Raw genomic sequence first — 25,583 nt, forward strand, 5'->3', positions numbered from 1 at the left:
GACAGGCTCTGGTTCAAATGGGAATTAATTTGGGAAAATCCTCTGCTCTGTGTCATAGAGCATGCCAGTTTACATGACGACGGGAGAATCTTCTTGTTTTTATATAGGTAAAGATTGGCTTTAATGCCTTGACATTGTTCCCACATCGATATAGCAGCATTTTTACCTACCAAAGCACCCATCATTTCGCATGTCAAATAGTGTGTGAGCAAAACAACGCTCTACCTTTGAAAGCATTCAATCAATGACCTCACAAATTGATATCAATACAAATGTAACCAAATACACTTGCTGGTAGGAGCCACTTTTTTGCAGAGCTGTCACAGGTAGCGCAGACATGCTTGGCTCACCGTTGACAAGGAGGCTCCAATTTCAAAGCTTAGAGTTGCCTTTAAATAGGCATTTCTAAGGCTCGGGCATCAGCTGGCACATGCTACTGCTGGCAACACAATGGTTTGTTTCTCAGCCACCCAGAAGTATTAAGCAGATGTCTTTTATGAGGCAAATTAGTAGAGCTAGAAAACACAGCCTAGTTTTTAAATACCCAAGCCCTACCTCCAGTCCTGATGTGAGTTACTTTTCAGTCTTTTTCAGCTATCTCAGCTGGTCTAATAAATGACATCCCCCTTCTTACAAAGCTTGCATCTCTTTAAAGGAGAAATTATAAAGCAGGTGATGCTCCTGCTGGTAGAGCACAGCTGATGGCAGGGTGGATTTAGCAATGTCTGATACATCAGGTGGCTGCAGCATGTGGAATACCTTGCAAACTTGACCTAACTCTCAAACCTACATGCCTTCTAGGACTTAGAGTTTGGGGATCTGTCTACATGCATTAGACTGGTCTCAACCCCCTTTTTTTCTTTTTGATACCACAAAGGCACATTAAGATAGCCCTTGGTTCAGGAGTGCTTCTGGCTCCTCATCTAACATCAACCAACACGAAGGCAACAAAAGAATGAATTCAGAAGAGACGGATGCAGTCACAACTGAGTTTGAGATATCTAAGGTCTCACTCTTCACCATATTTGAAATCATATTTTATTCTCAATCCCTTCCTGTCTCCATTAGAGGTAAGTTTTTGAGGCAAAAGGCAGAGTGTCCTTCAGCACCATCACAGGTAGCATGGCAGATGACAGTGAAGTTGCTAGATTTCAGTAATTCGGGCAATATGCTATAACACAAAATGGATAATCATGGCCCAGAAAAATCCCAGGCAACTTCCATGATGCTGTTTCACTTTTCCCTTTGGTAAGGGTATGCTTGAGCACATGTCTCATTTGTAAGAAGCAGTGTCTACTGCAGGTCTCATCCTATGGAAAACCACGGTTATCCTAACAGGTTCAAGGTTCTTCCAAAACAACATTTGGAGTGGACGGACACTGTATGTGTATTCCTTTCCCTTCTGTTGCTGTAAAGGCTCCAGCTGCTCTGCTTCTATAGTGGCAGCACATCTGTGCAGCTGTGGAAACAAAACCTGAGAAGAGAGGAAAAGAGCTGTTTAAGAACAGATTTTTGTCTGATGCTTCCATCTTGTGGCCAACTGGGAAAAGAAAACGTTCGTTCATTTTTTTTCAGTAAAAGTATTAACAAATATAATGAAATATTGGAATATTTAAATGTTCTAAATCCTTACCTCCAGTTACATGGATGAGGGTGAATTGGGTTGGAAGTTAGATGAGTTTTCCCTTTGAAAGACATTGAACATCAATGCCAGCAGAGGGAGGGGCTGGTGCCTCCTCTACCCCGATGCATTTTGTTCCCACACAAGCTGGCCGTGCCAGGGAGTGCAAGACAGAGATAGGTCCAGGTGGACGATCACATGAATGCTGAGCCCAACCCTTCACCTTGCTGCAGGCAGCAGTGGTGGGACTTCCACAGTGTATGCACTCTGCTTCAGCTGCTGGTTTTGTGGGCCAGCCCAGGTCCATGAGATAATTTCCCCTCTTCTTTGTTTTTGAGCATACAAAAAGCTTCCCTTTCTTTTCTCCTAATCTTTCCCAGGGATTACACCAGCACACAGCTCCCATCCCACACAACTTCTGATGAGGATAAGGTGGTGGGACATGGCCATCTTGCTGAGACAGCTGCAAGGGCACCATGGCTCAGGTTCCCAGAGCCACTGGGAGCATCTTGTGGTGGCTGGATTACTTGCTTTTGGCTGCATACACCACTCACATCAATCCAGAAGCTTAGTCAAAGGTCTGTTTACCTGCATTAATTGAAGGCCCCAGTGTGGAAAGCCATTCCCTACCTTTCCCTTCCCAACTTAGCCAGGAGCCCATCCCTCTCTGCTCTTCTGGGCACACTGACGCTCTCCCCACAACTCCTCTCTCCCAGGCCTCTACTGGATGCCAGTGTGCTCCCTTGGTACATTTCCAGCCAGATAGTTGCAGAGACCTTGAGAAAGGGAGCAAGACAATGCGTCTCCCACCAGACACTCAGACTGTGGTTGTCAGAAGTGTGGGGAGCTGGGCTTTTGTGCAAAAATGGGTCTACTTCAGCAAGAGGGTGAGACATTCACAATCCATGCTCCCCAACATGGACATACATGCTCACAGGTACACACAACCACATCCCACACAGGAGATTGCATTTCTGCTCTGCAAAGGGGAAGGAGAGGATGAAGAACTAAATATGAGCCCTGTACCCAGCTCTAAGCTTTTGCAAAGAGAGGGATTTTGGTACCACTGCTCTTTATCACGTACAGCAAGAATAATGATTCCATCAGTCTTAAAGTCTCACATTAAGAACTTACAGAAGAGCAGGTGCATGGCTGAGCAGGACAGGTATAAGGACACAAGCGCTGTCACAACTCTTTCTCAAACCCCTGAGGTGGCAGGCTGGCTATTTGGCTTTGCTCTTCGGCAAAGACACAAAGGAGAAGTAACCTGCTCTAACTCATCTAAGGCCCAGGCTGCTGCGCCCTGTTTAAAGTGAGGAGAGGTTTTTCTTTGTGAGGAAGTGGTGAAGGAGTGGGAACGGTTAGACAGTGTGTTAATCTCCAAGCATGTTTTTACAGCAGTGACCACTGCATGGAGAGGCCCATGGCCAGGCTTGCCTAGCTCCTGCTGCAGACAAGGACAGGCTCCAGTGCAGAAAGTACAGCTGACAACTTTAACTCTGTTTTCAGGCTGATATCTTCCACTTCTTCCCAAATCCACTTTCAGATACATCTACTGCATAAAACTAATTACTGTGGGAGCATAGAACCATAGGACAAAATGTAGTTTAGTTTATAAACACAGAGATTTCATAGCCAGAGGCAGAGAAACCATGTTGTATTAAAGGTGGGGCTCTCTGATCCTCTGTAATCATCAAGACCTTTAGGCTAAAGACTGACACAAGTCACTTTTAGTACCTAGTTAAAAGCAACATTTGCATAAACCCCTTTATTGTACCTCAGTGCTAGAAGCAACAAAGAGCAAACAATGCAGGCATGAGGCATTATTTGCATTCCTTGTCCCTTCTTTCCTAGATGTATACACACCAGCAGGCATTGAACCCCCCAGTACACATTGTGCTAAGGCCAAGAAGTTTCATCTTGTACTGGGAGCCTAGTGCCCATCTAGGCAAATGACCAGGCAGCAGTTGCTGGAGCACCATACGTACCGCGTTTTGTGGGACAACACAGACCCCTATAGATAGCCCTCGCTATCTAGGTCATTGCAGCAGGTACTTCCTCATTATGCCTGCTGGAAAGGCTCAGAGACCTGCTTGTCATCACTACCCGATGTCTTTGCAGAGCTTTCAATTTATCAAAAATATTTTTAGGGAAAAAAAAACAACCAAGGAATACTGATTCTTTATAACCATCTTTCAATAAGCGAGTATAGACCCCGCACATTTCCTTAAATTATATATCATTTATTGAAATATAGAGATCTTCATTTACAGGATATTTTCAAAGACAAAATATCAACAGGGGCATTTTTGAAAGACATTTTGTGCCTAGCATCACTCAGGACAGTTTGCCCTTCTTCAAATAGTTCACAACAGCCACCATTTTGGAAACACTTCCTTTTTTATTATTCTAAAATATAACTTTTGGACATTCAAAGTGCAACAGTTAACGTGCCTGTGGAATATATCACAGTAAAAAAAATATAAACAAAGGCAGTGATATAGCTGTCATAAATGTTTTGGCAGTATTCTAAAAGTCTATATAAAAATACTTATATACATATTGATGTATAACATCATCATATCTCACGTCCTTCATCATGTAATAGGACCATTTTGTACAAGTTGCAGACCACACTGTAAGGAATTGGTTGGCCAGTCCAAATCAAAAGCTGTGTTTCGTAGGCTAATGCTGATTGTCACTATACAATTTCTGTAGTGAAAGGTTTGGGGATATCTCTTCCAGTGGCTTCTCAAAAATTAAGCCATAAAAGTCTGTAATACTGATAATACTGAGACACTAAACAAATCATCCTCTCACACTTCTCCCTCTCTAGAAATCTCCTCTCTTCCTCTCCTTCTCATTCCAGTTTTCAGGCCATCTTATCTGATTCCAAGCCTGCAGTGAGCTGGGTTTAGATAGACCCCTGCTGTGGATGCAGTTCACCTGCACACCAGTCATGACAGGATGGAGAATCAACATTACCATGAATCGGAAAGTGAGCCAGCTCTGGTTCATGTCCATCATTTGGGTCAAGTCTGGAGATTCACTGCAGGATACAGAATGAAACCAAAGAGGGGAAAGAGAGACCACATGAAAATGTCCTTAGATTCCAGTAACTGGTATAATAGAACATGCTGGGGCTGATTTTCAAACCCTTAAGAGCACTAGGCCATGTGCAAAAATGCAGGTGAAATTACTTGCCTAATTTGAATATGTACTTGTAATGACTACACATGCAAAATAAGGCACGTGTGGTCTCAAGTGGCCATTCAGATATCTGGGATATCCAATAGACAATTTATGTTTCCTTAATTCATAGTTCAAATCTGGAGGGAGACTTTACATCGTCACATTTATCCTGGTTATATTGAGAGTCTATTTTTTCACAGTTGTTCCCGTACAGAGCTCAGTGACATTGAGCTTGATCTTGATCCGTTGAATGCAAGAAATGAAGGATGCGTCAGCACTCATGGTTCCTTCTGATTGTCAGACTCCAACAAGGTTGAAAATGTAAGTAACTCAATGCAGGTCCAGTTTGCACATCTGCAGCACACTTGTACGTTGCCTCAGACAGGTGACGTTTTGACACCCAAACACAGAATTATTTGCCTGTAACACTGACAACATTACATTTGCTTTCATTTGATCCACAACTACCCACAACAAGCGAATTCAAGGGGGCTTGTGTAGCTTTACTTAGGGTCATTTCAACTTAAACTGTTGTTTAACGTGGCAGTATGTTCTGTGGGTCACTGGTAGTCCAAATTTCACACTTCCTAGGAAAAATACTGAAACACAGGGATGAGTTTGCACTGCGCTGGCATCGATTGTGTTGTGTCAGAGGCTGAGCATGCCCCACAAGGCGCTTATCACACTGAATTAAGGTTAAATCTGAAAGCTAAGCACCAGAAAGTATGGGGCTCTTCACAGTGATGTAACTTTTTCACATGTAAGTCTTCCAAAGCATCATATCTCAATAACACATTGTACAGTGATAGCAGTAATCATAAAACCTTCGTCAGTTAAGTGGTGTCAAAAAACAACTATTGCAGGCTGAGAGCAGATTCATTTGCAGGCACCTTCTTCTGAAAAACACTCTTGGAAGCAATTACCGTTTGTCACTACAGTCTGCAAAGATAATAGTCAGAGTTTTCTGTTCCTATTTAAACCTGAAAATAAGACAAGAATATTTGCTGCAGAATTATTTCTCCTTATTTAATCTGAAGTTCCTGGCTGGGAGAGATGTCTTTGTTCCTTGATCAGTTCAAGTACCAAATTGATTCTTCACAGCTAACCCCAGGAAAAGATTCGTTTTGAGTACCCATGAAACACTAATAATGGGATGTTGCAGGTGGTTTATTGTAATCTTCCATTCTTGAGCATCTTGGAAATCTGTTATAAATTATTTTTCATTAAATTCTATTTTTATACCTCACTTAATAAGAGAACAATAATTGCTTCTAGTATATCTGATTAGAAAAACCACTCAGCTCATGATAGAAAACTAAATCTTGAATTTTTCTTCATGTTAGTTTTAGCTAGCCAGAGCAGTTACCATACTGTGTACAGCCAAATGAAATAATTGTTTCATAAAAATCTTTAAGTCATGAATTTTTTCCTTGTACTTAAAAAAGTTTCTTGAGACTGTGCTTTTACTGAAGGACAATGAATTATAAAATATACAGTTAGTGTTACTGAAAACAGTAGTAGAATTACCTTGAAGACAGCTATCTTCTATAGTTAATAAAGACTTACTAGGTTTCTAACACCTATTATAGACTGGGGTTTTATTTTTATTATTATTATTATTATTGTTATTATTATTATTATTCCCCTTCCTTGCATTAATGGTAAAAATTAGCATGTTTTGTAGTACCGGTCAGTTCCTTGTGGTTTTAGACCTTTTTGGTCCAAAAGTGGTTTTTTGCACGTTCTTCAATTCACACGATAGTTCAACAGCAGCTGACATTGAGATTGAGGGAGGAAGTACACAAAATTCACGAACTACCTCTTCTAAATTCCATGGCATATGTTCAATGTGCACCTCAAAAGATCCTTGAGTAGACAGTTATTTACATAATTACAATGGTGAAGTATTGCTGCAGTGGAAATTCGATCCATCAAAGTCATATGAATGCCCTTGAAACACAAAACTGGTCTGTTTGTGGCCTTTTCCTTCATCCTCCTACCAGTTCAAATGGCAAACAACACTGAGATGCTACTGGAGTACTGCAAGAAGCAACACTAAAAAAAATCCATCTTCGACATGTCTCTTTCATTCATACTCAAGCCGATTCCTCTGCCCATTGCTGAGAGTTTTTCTGTACAAATCCACCTTCTCTTCTCATCCTTGACATTGCAATAAAGTGGTTTTCTCTGTGGAGCAGAAGTCTGCAGGTGACACGGCAAGCTTCCCGGTGTGCAGAGCTGGAAGGTGTCAGTGGGGTTACAGGAAGCTGTCCTCCACCAGGTCTGAGGAGTCGACCCCCATGTCATCCATCATGTCAATGTCCTCAATGGTCTCATCCTCTCTCTTGATGAAAGTAGAGCTACTGGAACCAGTTTCAATGGCACTCTCTTCAGATGTCTGGGAACTAGAAGAGACAAAAATCTTAGAGATAAAGTATGCAGTGAATGTAGCTAAGTACTCCAGTCTTTAGCAGAACTGAACACTGCCTCCTCACACACTTTCTGACCCACAGCACAGTCTTACGTGACTCTGACCACCTATTTCTTAAGGCATGACACGTTTTGTGACTCAAGAGCAATGAACCACCTTGGAATTCAAAGGAGTAGGTTGTTCATATGTTCCTCCAAGCACTTTCTGACAGACACTCATTAAGAAATTAGTTTTATGACACTGACGTGGCCATAGGTCACTTAAGTAAATCTAGGGAAGTCAAGTGAAAATAAGATAACAATAACAGACAATAATACAATAATAACAGAGAGAGATAATAAATCTTAATCTGTATACTATGAATTAAGTGCTGAATTAAATCCCTGCCATTCACAGTAAGGGTTACACATTATCGTGCTGTAGTGGAGTCGGTCATGCAAACTGATAAGGGAGCAGTAAAATTCCTGGATATCCTGCTGTGAATAAAACTAATACCATGGAAGAGATTAAAAACAATATCTCCCAAATTCTGGAGCTGGTCTTACACAGAAAAATCAATCCCTTGAGTTCTCATATGCAACTCCAAGACATTGGGCTGTAAGGGCAAAACGTGTTGTAAAATGTACCCACGGAACCATGAGAACAACCACCCACTGTGACTTGGCCAAGCTAGCGAGGGAGTCCAAGTGACACACAGGAGCATCCTACCCACAGTCCCCTTCCCCTGGCAGTCACAAAAGAGACAAAACTAGTTCTTTTCTATTGAAAGCACTGTGGCCATTCATGCTACCACACTTACATGGGACTTCCCTAATAAGTAGAGTTTCAATAGAGCTAAGGAAGCCATTTGCAGAGTAGGATAACAAAAAGTGTTAATGCACATTGCCAAACATGACCATGAACAGTGACTACGGGCTACATGATCTGTAAGCCGCACCTACCTGTGTCTGTTCCTTTTGCCAAGCTCATCTTCAGAAACAGGGTCAATGTCAGGCAGGGGGATGATATACCCACTGTCAGCACTCAACCTCTGCTCATCAAATCCGCTCTCCCTGTCCTTTAGTTTGTCTTCATTCTTGTATGTGACACCAATGTAAGCATTGTCACAGTCCCCTCTGATGCGTGTGACAGCTGGGTGATCACTTTTCAGAAAGTCCAGGTGAATCTTCTCATAGCTCTGAAAATATTAATTTCAAACCTCCCGTTAGATTCTTTTCACTAAGGCTGCCTTTCTTCAGATAGGTAGCTGTGATTCATTAACCCAGCAAATATTCTGCCCTATGAGCCAGCAGTACTGAGTAGAGAAGCCCAGCATCATCGGATGATTTGAAGGGATAAGGTTCAGGCTGCACAAGCGTGAGTGTGGCAGCACAGAGCAAACATAGATGTGAAAGAGGGGCATGTGAGTGAAGGCAAGTGGGAAAATCATAGGGCAGGCAAAGCTTGTCCAGAGCTATCAGAAATATGAGGGGAAATCTTGCTGGTGTCAGGGTCTACAGAGGGAGATAAGGAGATAATACACATGGGCCAAATAGTCCCTTTTCTAGAATTTTTCGCAGCCTAGAAAATCCTATGAAACTCTACAAAACTCATTATCCAGTAGAAAAGTTGAGTTGTTAGAGTTTCATTAGAAACTGAGAGTTCTGCTTCCCAGCTAATACTGCAGAACTGCTTCTCTCAGTAAGCCTGCATGCAGAAAACAAATATGCAAGGTCCCTACCCAAATCACATAATTCACGTAGATTACTATGTACCAGTCCAGTGATCATGGCTGTAACAGCAGTTACAATGCCCTCTAAAACAATCTATAGAAGACAGAAAAATTCCAAAGAGCAAACCTTTTTGTACTCTCCAGGCAACAAGCTCTCCACAATTTCACTCAAATGGTAAAAAGAAGGTCTTTTCTCTGGTTCACTGTTCCAGCACTTCACCATGATCTCATACCTGCAGATCAGATGGGAACCCATTTAACTAGTTGGTAAAGGAAATTGTGTAATCAAACAGAAACTAAAGCCAAAATTGTCCAGAGACTGCTCAGGTGTGGAAAAGCCAAATGCACACATACACTTCATTGGTAGCATGATCGGGTTTGGCCATTCGGTATCCACTCTTGATCTTATTGTAGAAAGTAGAATCGACCATCATACCAGGATATGGTGTGCCACCTGCAGTTAAAGAGAAGGAAAATTACTACTCTGTACTTGACTATTTATGCAGAGTTCCCAAATACTGTCTTGCAGTTCATGGCAAGAAGTATTAATGCTGTAATTTGACATGCTTTCAAAATTAATCTTTCCTAGCCAATGTTTCACATCAGAACTATTGTCTTGACCACATTAAGCCCTGATGTGAAATGTTGGCTAGGAATTATTGAAGTAAGTACTACTTAGAAAAAAAATTATATTTCTGCTGTATTTACAGAATGTATTGACTGGGCACAGACGTTGGATGATAACTGGATCAGGTCATCAGCCTGCATCTGACAGATCTCAGGTCATGGCTCTGCTTTGCCACTGACTTTCTGTGCAACCCTAGGCAAGTCACTTGCTCTGTCTGGTTTTATTGCCTTTGGCATCTGCACAACAGCTGAGAATGATGTGGCCAGAGTTACTTGCCTTATCTCCACAGTAAGGGCAAAGCCTTGGAGTAAGCCAGTACACTCCATACCCGGCCTTCCTTCCTGGGCTAGTTTTAGATGACAGTTAACATGTCTGGTGCATGGATTGTCAAAAAGTTTGGACTCAGCTGACACAGCAAAGTGATATGTGGGGCCACAGCATATAGACATCGCTGATGTGTAAAAAGATCATTCGAGATGACATCAGTGTTGCACCAAGATGTCAAAGCTGACTTTATTAATAAACACCACTGAGGGTATGTTTTGGTTTCTGAGAAACATCATCTTTCTCAAGTGAAGAAAGCATATTGTAATATCTACACCAGAAACCTCAACCCTTTCAAAATTAAAATTTTTTTTCCTAAAATTTGGCGTCAGATCCTTCCTTACAGCTAAGGCAGTGAAGCACGGGTTTAACTATGCCTCAGCTCCTGAGCTATCCAACACCACTTCTATGCCTCCCAGGGATGCCGGTGAATGGATATTTACAGGATCCTATGATGCCCAGAGATTACAGTAATCGATACCGTAAATAGTGGTACAACTGCTGTTTTCCGAGAAGTAGTTAAATGACAACTTTTTCTAGAAATTAATATTAGTATTGGGGTTGCTGTGGGGCAGTAGTAGATATTATATGGGCGTGATTAATTCTGCTCAGCATAAATCTGGGCAATGCATGCTTACTGAAGCAGACCAGCCACACACTCAGGAAGCTAATTAATCAGGCTGAGGAAAGAGCCAGGCTGTTTCCAGCTGGGAACTGTACATTGTCTGTAACTGCTATACATTGTCATAACCACTTTATGTTGCCATAAACCAACTGTGTGAACAGTGCTGACCTGGAAGTGAGAAATCAGCATCCCAGAAGACTGACATTTGTTTTCATTCTGTAATGGGACTAAGACGGGATTTTTTTAAATGTATATAAAGACATTGTTTTAAACCAGCCACCAGGCTGAGCTGCAGCTCCAAGTACCCCATTGCAAAGGGGAAGCATGTTCATTCTCATATTAGCCAGAAAATGCACCTAGGGCCAGCCCACCAAAACTTTTCCGCAAAGCACTTCCAAAAGCTTTTCACTCAGTGCTTTTAGTTTTCTAGCAAAAAAAAAATGAAGGTTTTTGGGAAAAAAAATTCTAAGGAGAACTTTAGGAGAGTATGGACATTCTACTTCACACTTAATGCTGAGATCTGAAACCCCTTGTGGAAGAATAACAGTTGATTTCACACATGTATTTTTACTGTAGAACTTGAAATACATTACATAGAACAGCTTGAACTGAAAAAGCTTAATCAATACACGTAAGAAGGTGTTTATAGTACATACCAAGAGAAAATATTTCCCACAGCAGAATGCCATAAGACCAGACATCACTTAATGTTGTGTACAGATTGTCAAAAATGCTTTCAGGTGCCATCCATTTTACTGGGAGGAAAGTCTGTAGCAAAAGAAAGGAACACCCCCCGACTCAGATTAGTCATTAAAGAAACGTTTGCCATTACAACTGCTGTTTGATAGCCAAGATTAACTTCTCTCTAACAACAAAAGTTCTGTTAACCTGGCTAGTGTTTATTTTTAATTCCACATATCACAGAGATACCAGGATTATAAGGAATGCTACTAGTTTCTCTCCACAAAATTGAATTATGCCATACCTGTATTCATTTTCTTACTAGCAAATGGCCAGTCTGGCTGAAGGTATGATAGAAAAGCTGGCACTACCAGTCTGAGTCTGACCGATGTAGCACTACACTATATATCACAGTGACAGTACCTTACTAATTTATCCAGCCACAAAATTTGCCAGTTAAAATGTAAGCCTATGAAGCACTAAGTGTGACCAAGTATCCTGCAACTTTAAAGCAGAAATAGGAAATTTACAAGGATTAATGAACTGAACAGAAATGGTTCTCAGGAGCATTCATCCCAAAGGTCAATTAGTGTAACCAACACTGAATGGCAAGAACATTAAACAGCATTTAAGACTGACACTTCTCATTTCAGTGAAAGCAGAATTTGAGAGATTAATAAGTACATACGCTGCCCTTGGAGACATAGTTGGAATCATGCATGATGTCTCTAGCCAGCCCAAAGTCACAGATCTTCACGATTTTTCCTTGAGCCAGGAGGACATTACGAGCTGCCAAGTCACGGTGCACACACTATGTGGAGAGAAATTAAGTTGTTCAAGGACGTGCTAATTCCACAAGGGCCGTTTCCCTTTCAAAGACCCCTGATAAAGATCTGTTGACTTTCTGAGCACACTCTTAACAAGGGAGGGAGGCACCAGCCCTTGGAACCAGTGAGGGCTCATGCAGGCATATTGCAGAAGGGAGAAGAAAAATGTGATACGACCCTCCCCCTTTCTACCCAGTGTGAACTAATGACATGTCTATGCTTCTAACTGTGCTGGCCTGTGGCAGTATGGACCCTCCACCTGGACCCTGCCTAGATCTACCACAGTCTCTGGCAAGTTGCCTTCATGAATGTCACAGGCTGCAATGAGAGAACAGAACTGCTGTTTTGATTTTTCCAATCACAGAGATATCAGTTACCAGTTAGGTCAGAAAGCTCTCTACAATCCGCAAAAGAATATTATGCTATGTACTGTTTTCAGAATCTATATTTGAACCCATAGATGGAGACAAAGATGTTACTACGCTTTCTTACATTTTGTTTAATTTTTATTTACTTACATTTTTAGAAGCCAAGAATTCCATTCCCCGTGCAACCTGGTAGGTGAAGCTCAGCAAATCCAATAGGCTGAGGCCCTCTGAACTGTCATCTGAAAGGAGGTTTTTTACTTCTAATTCTATTGAAAAAGAGAGAAAAATTTATTCATGCTGTGTGAAAGCAACTCCCTCTGCCTATCATGATTCTGCTCTGATGACTTTAATAGAGTACCATGTCTGAACCAATGTTTTCATAATAACTAACCATTTTTAATGTCTGCATCAGACACTGACACATACTGCATTCTTAAAAACATTCAGTATTAAATATAGGGTTTGGGTTTACTCCTGTCTATTTTTTCCCCAGAGAAATGCAGGAAAAGGTGAAGTTTAAAAGGCCCATTGAAGTGGTGTACAGGTTGTTTATAATACTCAGTGTGTGGTACAAACCCATTTATTTAGAGTTGGTGCCTTCATTAGGTTCTTGTGTGTGTGTGTGTGTGTGCATTCTTATCTGTTCACTTTTGCTGAACACTGTTCTGTTTCCCAGCAAGTATTTACTGGAACTAATCCAATCCCAGCAAAAAGGGTCAGGAGTTCTATGGCAACAGTTCTTATTTTTTTATGAAACATATCAGCAAAAATCTAGTCAAAATTCAGTCACCGTTTCACGCCAACTGTCCTAGAGCACAATACGAGTACATGAATCCACCATGTAAATCTGGGACTAGATATGACTCTGTTTCTGAGGCTTACAGACTATTTTTGAAGCAAAGCATGTTTGGTTTCTGAGAACAGGGCCAAGGAATGGGATTTGTTCATTATCTTCATTACATAATCCAGGAAAGTATTTAGGCGTGTTCCACTTGACAAGTGTCAGCTAATGTGAAATGTAAGTAGAAACAGAGCAATATAAAATTACTAATATTGTTGTTTATTGCTATTGCTCAAAATCTTGCAAACTACAGGGATGATAAAATCACTGCCTCCAAAGAGTGCCTACAGCCCCACTGCACAGCACAACTGCTCCACACTTCATCAGGGAAGCAAACACACAATGGGACCCCTTGTGCTCCAGGAGAACATGCTCATCCTCAGAGCAGAATGAAGAACTCGTAGCTTATACTCATACTCTTGCAGAACACAGCTGAGTAGTTTACATTCATACAGAAGGTGAAAATAAGATAGGTAATAATGCAAGAATTATTTGTATTAATGATATATGCAGGAGGAACTATTCTACATTACCTGATACAGATTTCTTCTTGTAAGAAGCAGGCCGATCATACACAGATCTCTGAATATCAGAGTATTTAGATCCCTCCTTTCTTTCCAGCATTGGCACATACTGAGTTGCATCAGCTTGTTTCATGTCCATGTATTCTCCAGTGTTTTCAAACGATAATATCACATAACTAAAATTGGAAAAAAACCAAAGATGTATCAGCTAGTATTGTCCAGGTGACTTTCCTGCTACCACAGTGTGTAGAACTAGCAGTTCTGTTATGGTGTATGATTGTATTGCTGTGCAATGTGAGAGCTGTCTTCTTAACATGGAATACATAAAGATCATATATTGTAACACAGTCAGATATTACTGCAGTAGTATGTGTTACCATGCATCACTGCAATCAAACATGAGTTCTTCAAACTTACCCTTGTGTCAATAGTCATGCATATAAACACATATTGCCTAACTTCCAAAACTCCCACTGAATTCAACTATTGCTGCCTAGGGCTTTTAGTCCAAGCTATTCAAAATGATAGGCGTAGTTTATTCACCCAGACAGCTTGCAACAAATCCAGTCCTGCTGAGCAAACTCATGATCAGATTAATAGTCTTGGCTGTACTCAGCTACTCAGTCAGTTGATCTATTTGCCGGAATGATTTTTTTTGAAGAAATCTCCATTCACCTTCTAAATACTGGCAAATTTTATGACATTGCTTTATTGATGAATATATGATGACAACCTTACTCCATCATCATCCAGGGAAAGCTAAGCTATTAACCATAAAGAAACTATTAAGACTGGCTAACTCATTGGTAGACAAAGGAGAGTACTTGAGCTTAGAGAACCAACTCTGCCAGGTTGTTTGAAGGGAATGAGTTTTAAAAAGTGGAAATTTCCCAAACAGGGAAACATGAAAAACAGGTAATAGTGTTTTACTTTTAAAATTTGAGTAGGTAGAGGCAAAATGATATTTTTTACTGAACAGAGAGACACTGGGCTCTGTTTAATTAATAGAAATGTTCTCTGGGACTTGAGGATGTCTATGGAGAACCCACAGCGGTCCTGGGACTGCAGGTACCTCTACACAGGGGCAACATGGATCCAGGACACGTCACAGACAATCAACAAAAAGTGCTGAAACCTTTCCAGATCTATGAAAACTGATAAATAAAAGCCTGATGAGAAGAATTAAGGAAGGCTCTAAACATATGAACAGGAGGAATGGAGTAAGGGTTAGTAATGACTTTTTTTTAAGCTACAGGTCATGGGGTTTTTTTTCCTTTTTCCCCACCTTCTTGTGCTTTCATCAGCTGGGTTCATCCCAAAGATATCCAAATCTTTCTTTGGCTTCTCTGGGTGTCGACTTAGGAAATTATCCCTGTTCTTATGCAGATAGTTCACCAGATCACCATAAAAACAATATTCAGTGATGATGTAAATAGGACCTGATGAAATAAAGCAAAATAATGCATTGATGCATGGAATCTTAAAAATACTCAAAAAATATTAGAAAATATAGTATAAAACATTAAAAGCATTGTGGGTTAATACATTTGTGTTTGCTAAGTTATGACTGTAACTATTACCAATTATCAAGTAGGTCTCTAAATCTTTTTATGTGTTTATATTTCTTGTTAAGTTCTTTACTTTAAAGTTATGTGCTTGTTACAGAGCAAATTATAGCTCTACAGCAACCGTCCATTTTTGTCAGCCAAACTCACCTGATTTTGTACAAGCTCCAAGCAGATTCACAATATTGAGGTGGGGCCCAAGATGCGTCATTATCTTCAGTTCAGACATGAGTGCCTGTTTTTCGCTGGATCTAGCTGTAGCTGTTGAAAAAATACACCAGCCACTCAATGAGAACAACCACCTTTTTCACAATAACAAATTATTTCTCCTTGCTTGCCTCATTAGACCATTGCTACAATGGTTTCTTGAAGAAGACTATTTCCTTTACTTGATAAGGGGCCTTCTTAAGACTTGGAAAGGAGTCACAAATCACTAATAAAAGACTCATTTGTTGCAGCTCAGTAGCTAACCCAGTCTGTTTGTCCCTCTTCAGGGGTAGGTTGGATTGCCCAAGTGGTACAGAGGCACTTTACAAGCTGCTTGTTTAAATACAAAGAAGCTCCTCATGGTTCTTCCAGAATCACTGCATCAGGTTCTTAGCTCTCATGAACCAGGAAATCTCCAGTGAACTTAAGACTCTCCTACAAGTCCTGTCTGTTTCTCTTTTGTTGTACTGCTTTCACTTGCTCACAAACATTCATGGTTATTTTCTCTTTTCTGAGTTATTGTGGCTGCTATGGTCCATACAGCTAAAACCAAACTTGGGATGTTTGGTATCCAGCAGCCTGGATACTTCCAGTCCTGAAATGCCATGAAGCAATCTAAAGTATAATTTTAAATATCAGCCATACCACAGTTAATTTCCAACTTCAGATATGGAGAATCTATTTATACACAAGCAATGCTTACGTAACCCTGTGGGAACATGCCCTACCTAGCTTGGGAAATGGAACCATGACAACTTACGTTTGAGCATTTTGACAGCTACTTTCATCACTGGTTGAGAGCGACTCAATCCATATGCAGTCCCTTCGACTACTTTTCCAAATGCACCAGAACCAAGGATTCGACCTGAAGATAACGAAGAGCATTATATTTCAGAAAGTAACAGCAATTCACCTAATTTCCTGCTGCCATTCTTCTATGGGTTCTGATTTTTGTGCAGAAAGAGCACCAGTAGTATTATTATTACTGTTGTTGTTAAGCAGAAAAGGCAATTACACTTTAAAGAAATGCCATCATTTAGTACAATTCTTAAATAAAAACAAGCAAGCAACTATCAGGAGCACATCGGAGCTTTCAGGAAAGGGACTATGAGGAATAACTCATTTTTCTATCCTTTTTAAATACCTATTCTCCTATGGTTAAGTTAACCTCTCTGCCTTGATACCTGACCTCAATACACTTGTGTCCTTTACTTAAAAATCTAGATTCTACTTCTTAACTGTAGTTTCAGGCTGTTATATCAATGCTGAATACATGTAGAAGTATTACAGTCTAAAACACACCAGCAACACATTTAGAAATAGACAGGCAAGACCATCAGTGATGTGCAAGCAGCTGAAATACATATTGATTGCATATGGGGGGAAGCTTCTCTGAAGTTTAATGTACAAATGTGCTTCATAGCCTTGAATAAATTTTATTGCAAATTTCCAAGTGCTATAAGGAAATGGAAATGGTTAATGTTTATACACCCTTTGCTCTTCCCACAAATCAATTTAGACAAAAATTTTGGATTATCATACCCTGTATCCTGATAGGATAGAGTGTGCAGAAAAAATGTGTACAGATTGAGTGAGATTTTTAGAGAAATATGGACTGCACAAACATACTCAAAATACTGTGTTCCATGGGTTCCAAATTAAAAGCAAGTTCATTAAGGCAATGCTTACTCAGTGAACCATCCCATATATGAGCTGCACATGCCAGGATATCTTCATATTCCTGATAAGATCTATGTTTTATTTTATGTTACTTTTTAACTTCCAGCACAGGAAGAATAAGCAGTGAATTTAACTACAAAGACATAGGACATTTTGTCTCAGATGTTTGTTTGCAGCTTGAATTTCCCATCTTTTTAGCTCCTGAAGGTGTTATCTGGCATGCAATGCTGTATGTTTCTGTTATTCTCTAGCTACAGCCCCTGTTTCTTTGTATACACACCACTAAAAGAAAATGTCCAGCCAAGCATTGTCTGCATCATTAACAAGCACAAGACACAGTTAAAGTATGCGTAGCTGATTTACCACTGAAGAACCTTTCCAAGACTATGATAGCATAGTTTGTCACGCACACAAAAACTAAATTATTTCTTTTCAACATTCCTGTCACCAAAAGTCATTCTTCCCCAGTCAGGATGTGAGAAAGCTGCCCACTAAATTTCAGACTAATTCAAACAACCTGAGTCTGAAATTTGGCTCCTGAAACTTTTCAGACTGAATGTCTGGGAACCACATGGCAGGATGCAGCCCTTCAGAATGTGATGGTATTTGCTGATGCTCCTTGATCTTCTTGTCTTCACAAGCCAATTTCTCCCCAAGTCACATTGTTGGCTGAGTACAAGGCCCACATCTCCCTCTCCATCACCTCTGCTGAGCCAGGGCGCATGTGGAGAGGGTGAGAGCACTTCCGGAGTGGCCGAGAGCAATTGCTGCTGTTTCCCCTTTTCACCCGTCTCCACAGACATAGCCCAAGCCCCATGTGTTTTACACTTGAGATTTGGAGCCAGGTGGGAGCTGACTGCTTAAAAGCTGGAAGCATCTATAATGCCATCACATTCTTGATGTCGAGGCCTTCAGCAGAGCCCAAAATTATAGTGTGTGTTGACTTTTCTTAGCATAAAGTCACTGTAGTGATCTGCAAGCCAGAGGAACAGCACTGCTTCTCTGCCACAGAGGGACTGTGTAGACACAGCAGCAGCTCAAGGCTCCTCGAACTAACAGAAGAACAGTGCTTGGGGGTGAAAGCTATTTTAGCCTCTCTTACCCATCCACGGATTTTATCTACTGAGTCTGTCAGAGAGGTGAGGGTTTTCTGCTTGGAGAGACACCAGTACAAAGTCTGTGAATTTGTTCCAGATACAAACATCTGAACTGGGTGCTTCTTTGTCGAAAATTGGACTGGGATGATCAGCCTACCCCAAATTAAACCATAATTCTCTTGATCTACATCAAAAGCCAAAGAAGTGACAAACTTTATAATCTACGTCTAGTGTCAAGGCTCATGAGAAATTAGGTACCACATCACTGAATGCTGTGTAACTTGAATCTTAACATGCCTTTTGCAAATGAGGGTGAATCCTATTGTGCACCAAACCAACATTTCATTTTATTAGGGCCACTAAGATATTCTGTTAAGCATCTCCCAGACTTGCACTGGCTGCTGAGTGCTGCAAACAGCAGTGCATTACATGTGTTCTGGAGGGGTGATAGCAAAGGGAAATTGGCAGTGTAACCCAAGTTTATCAACTGAAGCTACATCCAGCCAATGTTCAGAGATGGCATTTCATGCAGCACTGCAATCTAGGTACTACTAGCTAGAAACTACTACTAGCTGGTTTACACAGCTAGGATGGGAAATGCTCATCTGGCTGAGTCAAAATGGGCTTGCATCCTGTTTCAGAACCTCCCTGAGCTAAAGGTGTAATTGCTTTGCTATTATGTCCCACTTCAATAAAAGAAAACCCACACAAACTAGAATTATCAACCCCAGAAACAAAAAAGGTCCCCACCACCAAGCGCTTCATATGGCAAAACTGCTAGCAGGTAAATGATAACTATGTCAAGAATGTTTGTGCAATCCAATTCACAAAAAGGACATGTAGCATTAGTTTTTAAAGCACTGACTATCCTGAATATACTTGTACACAAGAAGTCTAGTACTCATGAGTCAGAGGGAGACAAAGTCACAGTGGTGGTCTATTAAAAACTCAGATCTGACAAATCCTATTTAAGCGTATAATTAAAGTCAGGGTTGTAACAAAATAATTCCATTAAATATCCACACTCCTCTGGTTTTCAATTAGAAACGTGAATTTAATTAAGGGATATCATTCCTGAACCATAAATTTTTTTGCTGCTTCTTTCAAGCATTAACATCAGTTCTTTCTCTGTGATGGAGAAGAAGTACTGCAGCAGGAGAGTATGTTTCTTAAAATATATCAAACAAGAACCATATTTTATCTTCTTCTCCTGTGTTTTGTGATACAACTTGGTTCACAGACAACTCCCAGAGAAGGAAGCCTTGTATATTTAAAGGACTGTCTGGATAGAACAGTAAAATTGTCTATAACCATTATACTTTCAATTGACATAAATGACAGATGAGGCCAGCCTTGAGGAAGTAACTGCAACTGAATTCAACTGAAGTCAAATGCAGGAAAAACAAAGCAAGAAAGCATAAGTGGGGGGAAGAAGGACAGTATCCACAAAAGTAACTTACGCACTTACTCAGCACTGATCCATGCACAGAGTGGATTAATAATTCTAAAAATATTTTTAATAAAACTACATGACTGCTTACAGATTTCCCTTGGCCTTTGCACATAAGTGTGTTTATGTCTTGCAAATAAGAAGTGCTGATGCACTTCTTGTGTGTGCCTTAGCAGAAATGAGTGTTGAAGAGGGCATTTAATGCTGGGAGTGGCCACCTAAGCCATATGGATGTGGGCATTGCACATGGCACATCTGGAGGAGACCTGGAATGGAGGCATGGGAGACACTAACACAAGGAGCTCAAGGCAGACACCACTGTATGAGAAGAGGAGGATGAAGAAGTAGAACTGAGGAGAATAGACAGGTACAGAGGCACTCATGAACTTAGATCACAAATTCCAACCTCTATGTTGTCCTGAATTGTCCTTCTCCCTGGAGAAGGTTGAGATTAGTCCCTCAGAGGAAACTTACCAAGCACTAACCCATCTCGAGGAAACTCCCATCTGGAGTCATAAGGCAGTTGCATTGGGTCCACATAGATGTATTCATGGCCATCGGGGCTGATAGACTCAATGACTCTCCATCTTATCTCATACCTTGGCTTCTGCAAAGCACATCGAATACAAAACCAACCATTAGTACTCTACCTGACTTCAGAGCAGATCAAAACCCAGCAGGCCTCAGCATCCAAACTCAAAAACTTTCCTACATTACCTGTTTCCATATGATGACCAGGACAATCAGTGAAATTATCACAATCACTAGCAGCACTAAGACTGCAGCAGCCACTGTTAGTTCTGATCGCAAGGCTGTGGAGTAAAAAGACAAACTGTATTTTCCTGCTGAGCCATGAGGAACATGACACGCATAGGACACCCACCTCCCCTACCATCACAGTTCTCATGTCCCGCAGATGTAGCAAGAGTCAGTTGCTAAGGCTGGTGACTGTAAAGTCTTTCCAAGTGCAGAGCTGCTCTGCCTTACTGTTTCAAAACCAAATGCAGAGATTTTCTAGAGCATCCCATAGTTGGTGGCGATGAAATGATAAAATGATTCATGGAACCACATAATAAAAAAAAACAGATGGACCATGAAGACTTGTAGAATAACTCATCCTCAGATGTTCCATTTTCATTTACTTTTATCTATAACAATTCATAGTTTTATCTATTAAAACTAAACCAGGGTATGTTACAGGGGGGTCACACTGGCTGCTGTAATTTCAAGGAAGGACAAAGCAAACTCACTTGGAGCCACAAGCTTCAGTTCCCGAGTAACAGCACCAAGGTCATTTCTTGCCACACATCGCACAGCCAGGGTTTCCTCTACCTTCTGGAAGGTCACCTGGCTTTCCACCATATTTTTCTCATCCAGGTGGGCTTCCATGTGTATATCAGAGATATTGTTAGTCAAAGGACTCCATGAAGTGTCATTGCTGCACCTGCAGAGAAGAATGATCCTTTTAAAGACCAGAAATGCTTAAGACCACCTCTGTGAGAAGCCTGCATCTTTCTTCCCTCAGAATAATTTGCCTTGTGATCCTCATTGCTGCTTCCACTTTGAGGATCTGACAATGCAGCCCATCAGGTTCAGTATACATGGACCCTGGTGTCACTACGTATCCCACAGAGTATAGTACTGGATGGATCTCTAAATCTCCCTGAATCCTTAGTGCTGTACAAGGCTCCCTGGGGCAGGGGTAGGAGGACAATCATCCCACCAGGCAGTAAGAGGTTTTAGCGCAATTAGAGCAGAACATAGTTGGGAGGCGCCTACGTCTCCTAGCCTTCTTCCATGCTGGTCTCCCTGGTGGATAACCTCTCAGGGGGAAAAAAAAAGCCTCTCAGTAGCCACAGACAGAGCCAGCCTAGAACTAGTGAAAATGGGAGTAATTACTCCACGTGTTTAAAATACTTAGAAGGTGAAAATTATAATTAGGGGGGAAATAATTAAAAGTGAAAATTTAGAAGCATGCAAGAGTGTTAATGAGGCAGGGTGAGCTATCTGTGAAATAATAAGAACTCCCTGAATGGAAGGAGAGCTGTTTCTTGAGATTCTTACTCAAACTGGGACTGTGAAATCTGCTGAGTTTGTTTATTGAGCACAGGGCTTATATGAGAGAAACCTCCTGAATTGATGCACTGTGTCTTCTCCTACAGGAGATAGGATGGGCACTGACTACCTCCCTTGAAATATAAGCAACATGCCTCTAGAAAAAATAATATATCTAGAGCTTACTGACCCCTGATGAGGAAAATCTTGTACAGTAACCAACAATGTTAATCTCATTAAGGACACAAGAAGTCATATTTTGGATAAGAAAGCACCAGCTCCTCTTACTTTTTAATGTCCTTGCAAACCAACCATTCCACTTCAGGAAGCGGGGTCCCCTCTGCCAAGCACCTCACTGTCTGCCCTCCTGCAGAGCCATGGTGATCATCCATGAGGTCTAAGATCAGGGCTGGAACTGCAAAGGAGTCAAGAGTTTGTTAAAATACTTGTTAAGGTCTACAAAGAAAAACAGCTTGAAACTTTAGATAAAGCAGGACAGGTGTTGTTTGGCCAACAGCTTAGCAACAGCTAGAGACCCAGACTCATCCAGGAGGTTATTATCTCCTGTAGGACAGAGCTGATCCTAGTCTAGATCCATGAAAAGGAAGTGCTGTGGTTATGCCACGTCCTCATGCCATATGAAATGAGCTGTCATCCCTGCTGTCAGCTGGAATAACTTAGGCAGGAGGATAAAGTTTCTTTTTGGCTCAAGGCCAGTGCAAAAGTGAAAGCCAGGATCTGGGTAGGAAAGCTCCCTAGACTCGGCATGCACGCAACTCGCCAGACACCCTGGTTCATGACATATTCCAGGCAATCTGGTGGGTAGATAGATCAAGTCTTTGCTGTGTGCAAGGCTTTGGGGATCCTTACCTTGTATTAGCAAGGAGAAGGTGTATCTTTTAATCTCATCTTCATTTTCAGCAACCAAAGTGTAGTATCCACTGTCTTCTTCCTTGGCCCGGATCAATTTTAATATACTCTGAAACCTGCAGAAATGAGAGGTTTTGTTTAAAGCAGGCAAAAAAAATTCACTTTGGTGCAACATGTAATCTGGGTATGCGGAGATTATAATGTAGTGACATTTAGCATTTCTGGCATGCCTTTAACTAAAGTCATTACTCAAGGAGTAAATAACTACCAACGTACAACTGAGAAACAAGTGGACATAGTTATATTCCACAGAGATCTGACAAACCCCTGGAAATAGCTAGAAATTATTGGTGTAGACACATGTTAGAGGGACTGAAGAGGCTTAGTGCTCAGAAACCAGGATCTCTATGGTTTGCAGAGGTTGATGTTATGAAAGCAATAAGAAGAGGCAGATTAGGCATTGCCCTTCAGGGTAGAAAACAAAAAAATTATTTTTAAATGCCACTGAGGAAGAAGCAACAGAGATGAGAGAGCAGCAGCAGTGCCCAGGTTTCTAGGGAAGAAATTCAAGTCAACATGGCAAAGTAAGGGTCATAAGAATATTTTTACCTTGTTTCCTGGACTCTGTTAGAACTAGTAACTATTTCAGTAAGATTTTCAATCAGAGTCACATTATCCTTCAACCAGTACATTTTTGGTGCTGGGTATGCCTGCACATTGACAACAAAGTTTTTGTCTTCGTGTAGATTGACAGCTTCCAGAGGGCTAAACTGAGGCTCCAAGTGTACAAAGCCTTTGTCTGTAAATGAAAAAGCCTTGCGTAAGCAACACTGTTCAGCATTTTTCAAGAATGGTCTTTTCCAACATGTTAATAATTTTGGACACTAAAATCAGACTATACCATGAACTGTAATGACTACTTTCTTATTTTCCTTAACCTCCTTGGTTGCATGCCGAGCAGTGCATTCATAATCCCCTGTGTCTTTCACTGATGCCTCTGGAATGGTCAAGGTGTAAACCAGCTTCTGCGATGGGACTTTGATATCATCAAGTTTTATCAGACCTTTTTCTTTCTGCAGTTTGGAGAAGGAAAAAAAACCTTACTTAAGTAACTGAGCTGAAAGCACATCATAAAGGATCTATGATGCCACTGGAGTAATGATCTATACCCTGTATGGAAGAAAACTTCACTCAGTCAGTGATGTATTTTCAGCCACAGGCGCTAAAGGTGTGTCTATACAAAACCCATTTGGGGGCAGGCACAGAAAGGTGAGGAGATTGAGAGCTCTTATTTTATTCACTCAAAACAAAATACCATTCAAAACTTGGGTGAGCAGCTTGAAAGGGTGTTTTACTGTTTACGCCCTACCTTCTCCTCAGACATAAAAGCTGAGAGATTCAGTTCAAATTAAGTAGGGCGAATTTTAACCCCTCCACCGTACAAAAAGTAGCCATTGCTACAAAAAGTTGCTGGATGCTCTGCTCAGCCTGCTCTCAAAACAAGAACAATTTATTGACAAGGAGAAGACTGTTGCAAGTATAAGGATGGTGAGAATGGTAGACCATTTCATCATGAGAGGCTGGAACAAAAAATATGCTAGGAACAGTTTTGAAAAGAGGCCTGTAGCAAAGACTATGAAGTGCAACATGGAAATTAGAATTAAACCTTCTCAAATAATTTTTTCTCCTGGATTCTTAACTTACTTAAACAAGAGCAGGGATTTAGGGTCACAGTTAGGTAGTCTCTTCAACTACTGCATCTCTTCAGACTTTTTACATAGGATGCTTTGAAATTCTCCACTGACAGGGACAGGATCTAACCAATAAAATCTTTCACTGCAGAAGGATGTTAATGCCAGTTTGAAAATTTTGAAGGTTCTTTAAAGTTTTAAGATTTTCCTACTAGCCGGTTCTCATTGATGAGTAATTACATTGACTGTAGAAGTCATTTTAAGTAACACCTGCATAATGCAGAACAATTACATCTATGAATTTAATTCTTTATCGTCATCTATTATGCTCAAGAATTCAAAGTTTAAGAGAGCCATTTTAGAGCTTCAGAACTCCAGCAGCAGAACTCTATGTAGATGTCTGACACATTCCTAGATCTCTCTGTTTCCACATAGTTTTTTTCTTGAACTAGCACAAGGCCTGAGAGACAGCATTCCTCCCTCAGAGGATAGACTCCTAGTCACACCTCACCTTCCTCTCATGCTTTGCATACTTACTAACAACGAGGTCTAACTTTTGGGACTGACTTTGTTTTGTGGTAACATAAAAGTAAAAGAAATCACTTTCTTATCTCTCTTCAGTTGTCCTCACTCAGAGAAGAGAAAAATATTTTCAAACCCCACCTTCTTCTCCAATAAGTAACTACAAACATTCAACCAAAAATAAAATAATAAGAGAGATATTTACCACTTTCCCAGGGTAATTCCACTGTAAATTAACCACTTCATTGTCAAAGACCACACAAGTTACTACAATGGTCTCTCCTGTTTTGTAGACAGTTTTAAGAGCTTCGATTTCAACTGGCAGCTGTGAAGTAGCTAAGAGAAGACAGAGAAAGCAGATTTAGTTTTACAACTATGCAATTTTCATACTATGTGATTTCAGCAGGAGGTTACCACTTCACTTCCTATACTGAGAAATTACCTGAGGAATTACCCGAAACATTCAGAGAAAGTTTAAATACACTCTGCGTATTTAAAGTACAAAGTGTACAAACACTGAGTTCTAACACACAAAGAAATGAACCACATATAAAATTCCAATTAAGACTTTCTATCTCAAACGTCCCCATGAAAAACGCTTGGTATAAAAGAAATTTCCCATTTTGTTAATCAGTGACTGTCTTTGAAAATCCATTGCAGACCAATAAAACAT

General features: G+C 40.7%; 1 protein-coding gene across 1 annotated transcript in view; it reads right to left on the reverse strand.

The window, feature by feature from the left end:
• Positions 1-6,036: 6,036 nt before the first annotated feature.
• PDGFRA (platelet derived growth factor receptor alpha) overlaps positions 6,037-25,583 on the reverse strand; it is a 32,338-nt gene continuing 12,791 nt past the window's right edge. Inside the window, exons 5-23 of the mRNA XM_069856048.1 lie at positions 25,116-25,246; positions 23,599-23,770; positions 23,307-23,496; positions 22,698-22,813; positions 22,116-22,242; positions 21,023-21,216; positions 20,490-20,584; positions 20,247-20,379; positions 16,306-16,410; positions 15,489-15,599; positions 15,059-15,212; positions 13,783-13,949; positions 12,559-12,674; positions 11,902-12,024; positions 11,189-11,300; positions 9,310-9,409; positions 9,083-9,188; positions 8,186-8,421; positions 6,037-7,218 (exon numbers count right to left, since the gene is read on the reverse strand). Of these exons, the coding sequence (XP_069712149.1) occupies positions 7,071-7,218; positions 8,186-8,421; positions 9,083-9,188; positions 9,310-9,409; positions 11,189-11,300; positions 11,902-12,024; positions 12,559-12,674; positions 13,783-13,949; positions 15,059-15,212; positions 15,489-15,599; positions 16,306-16,410; positions 20,247-20,379; positions 20,490-20,584; positions 21,023-21,216; positions 22,116-22,242; positions 22,698-22,813; positions 23,307-23,496; positions 23,599-23,770; positions 25,116-25,246 (2,636 nt within the window). The 3' untranslated portion in view covers positions 6,037-7,070. The remainder of the gene's footprint in view (positions 7,219-8,185; positions 8,422-9,082; positions 9,189-9,309; positions 9,410-11,188; positions 11,301-11,901; positions 12,025-12,558; positions 12,675-13,782; positions 13,950-15,058; positions 15,213-15,488; positions 15,600-16,305; positions 16,411-20,246; positions 20,380-20,489; positions 20,585-21,022; positions 21,217-22,115; positions 22,243-22,697; positions 22,814-23,306; positions 23,497-23,598; positions 23,771-25,115; positions 25,247-25,583) is intronic.

Source organism: Phaenicophaeus curvirostris, chromosome 4, assembly GCF_032191515.1.
Source record: "Phaenicophaeus curvirostris isolate KB17595 chromosome 4, BPBGC_Pcur_1.0, whole genome shotgun sequence".
In the NCBI taxonomy this organism is placed as follows: Eukaryota; Metazoa; Chordata; class Aves; order Cuculiformes; family Cuculidae; genus Phaenicophaeus; species Phaenicophaeus curvirostris.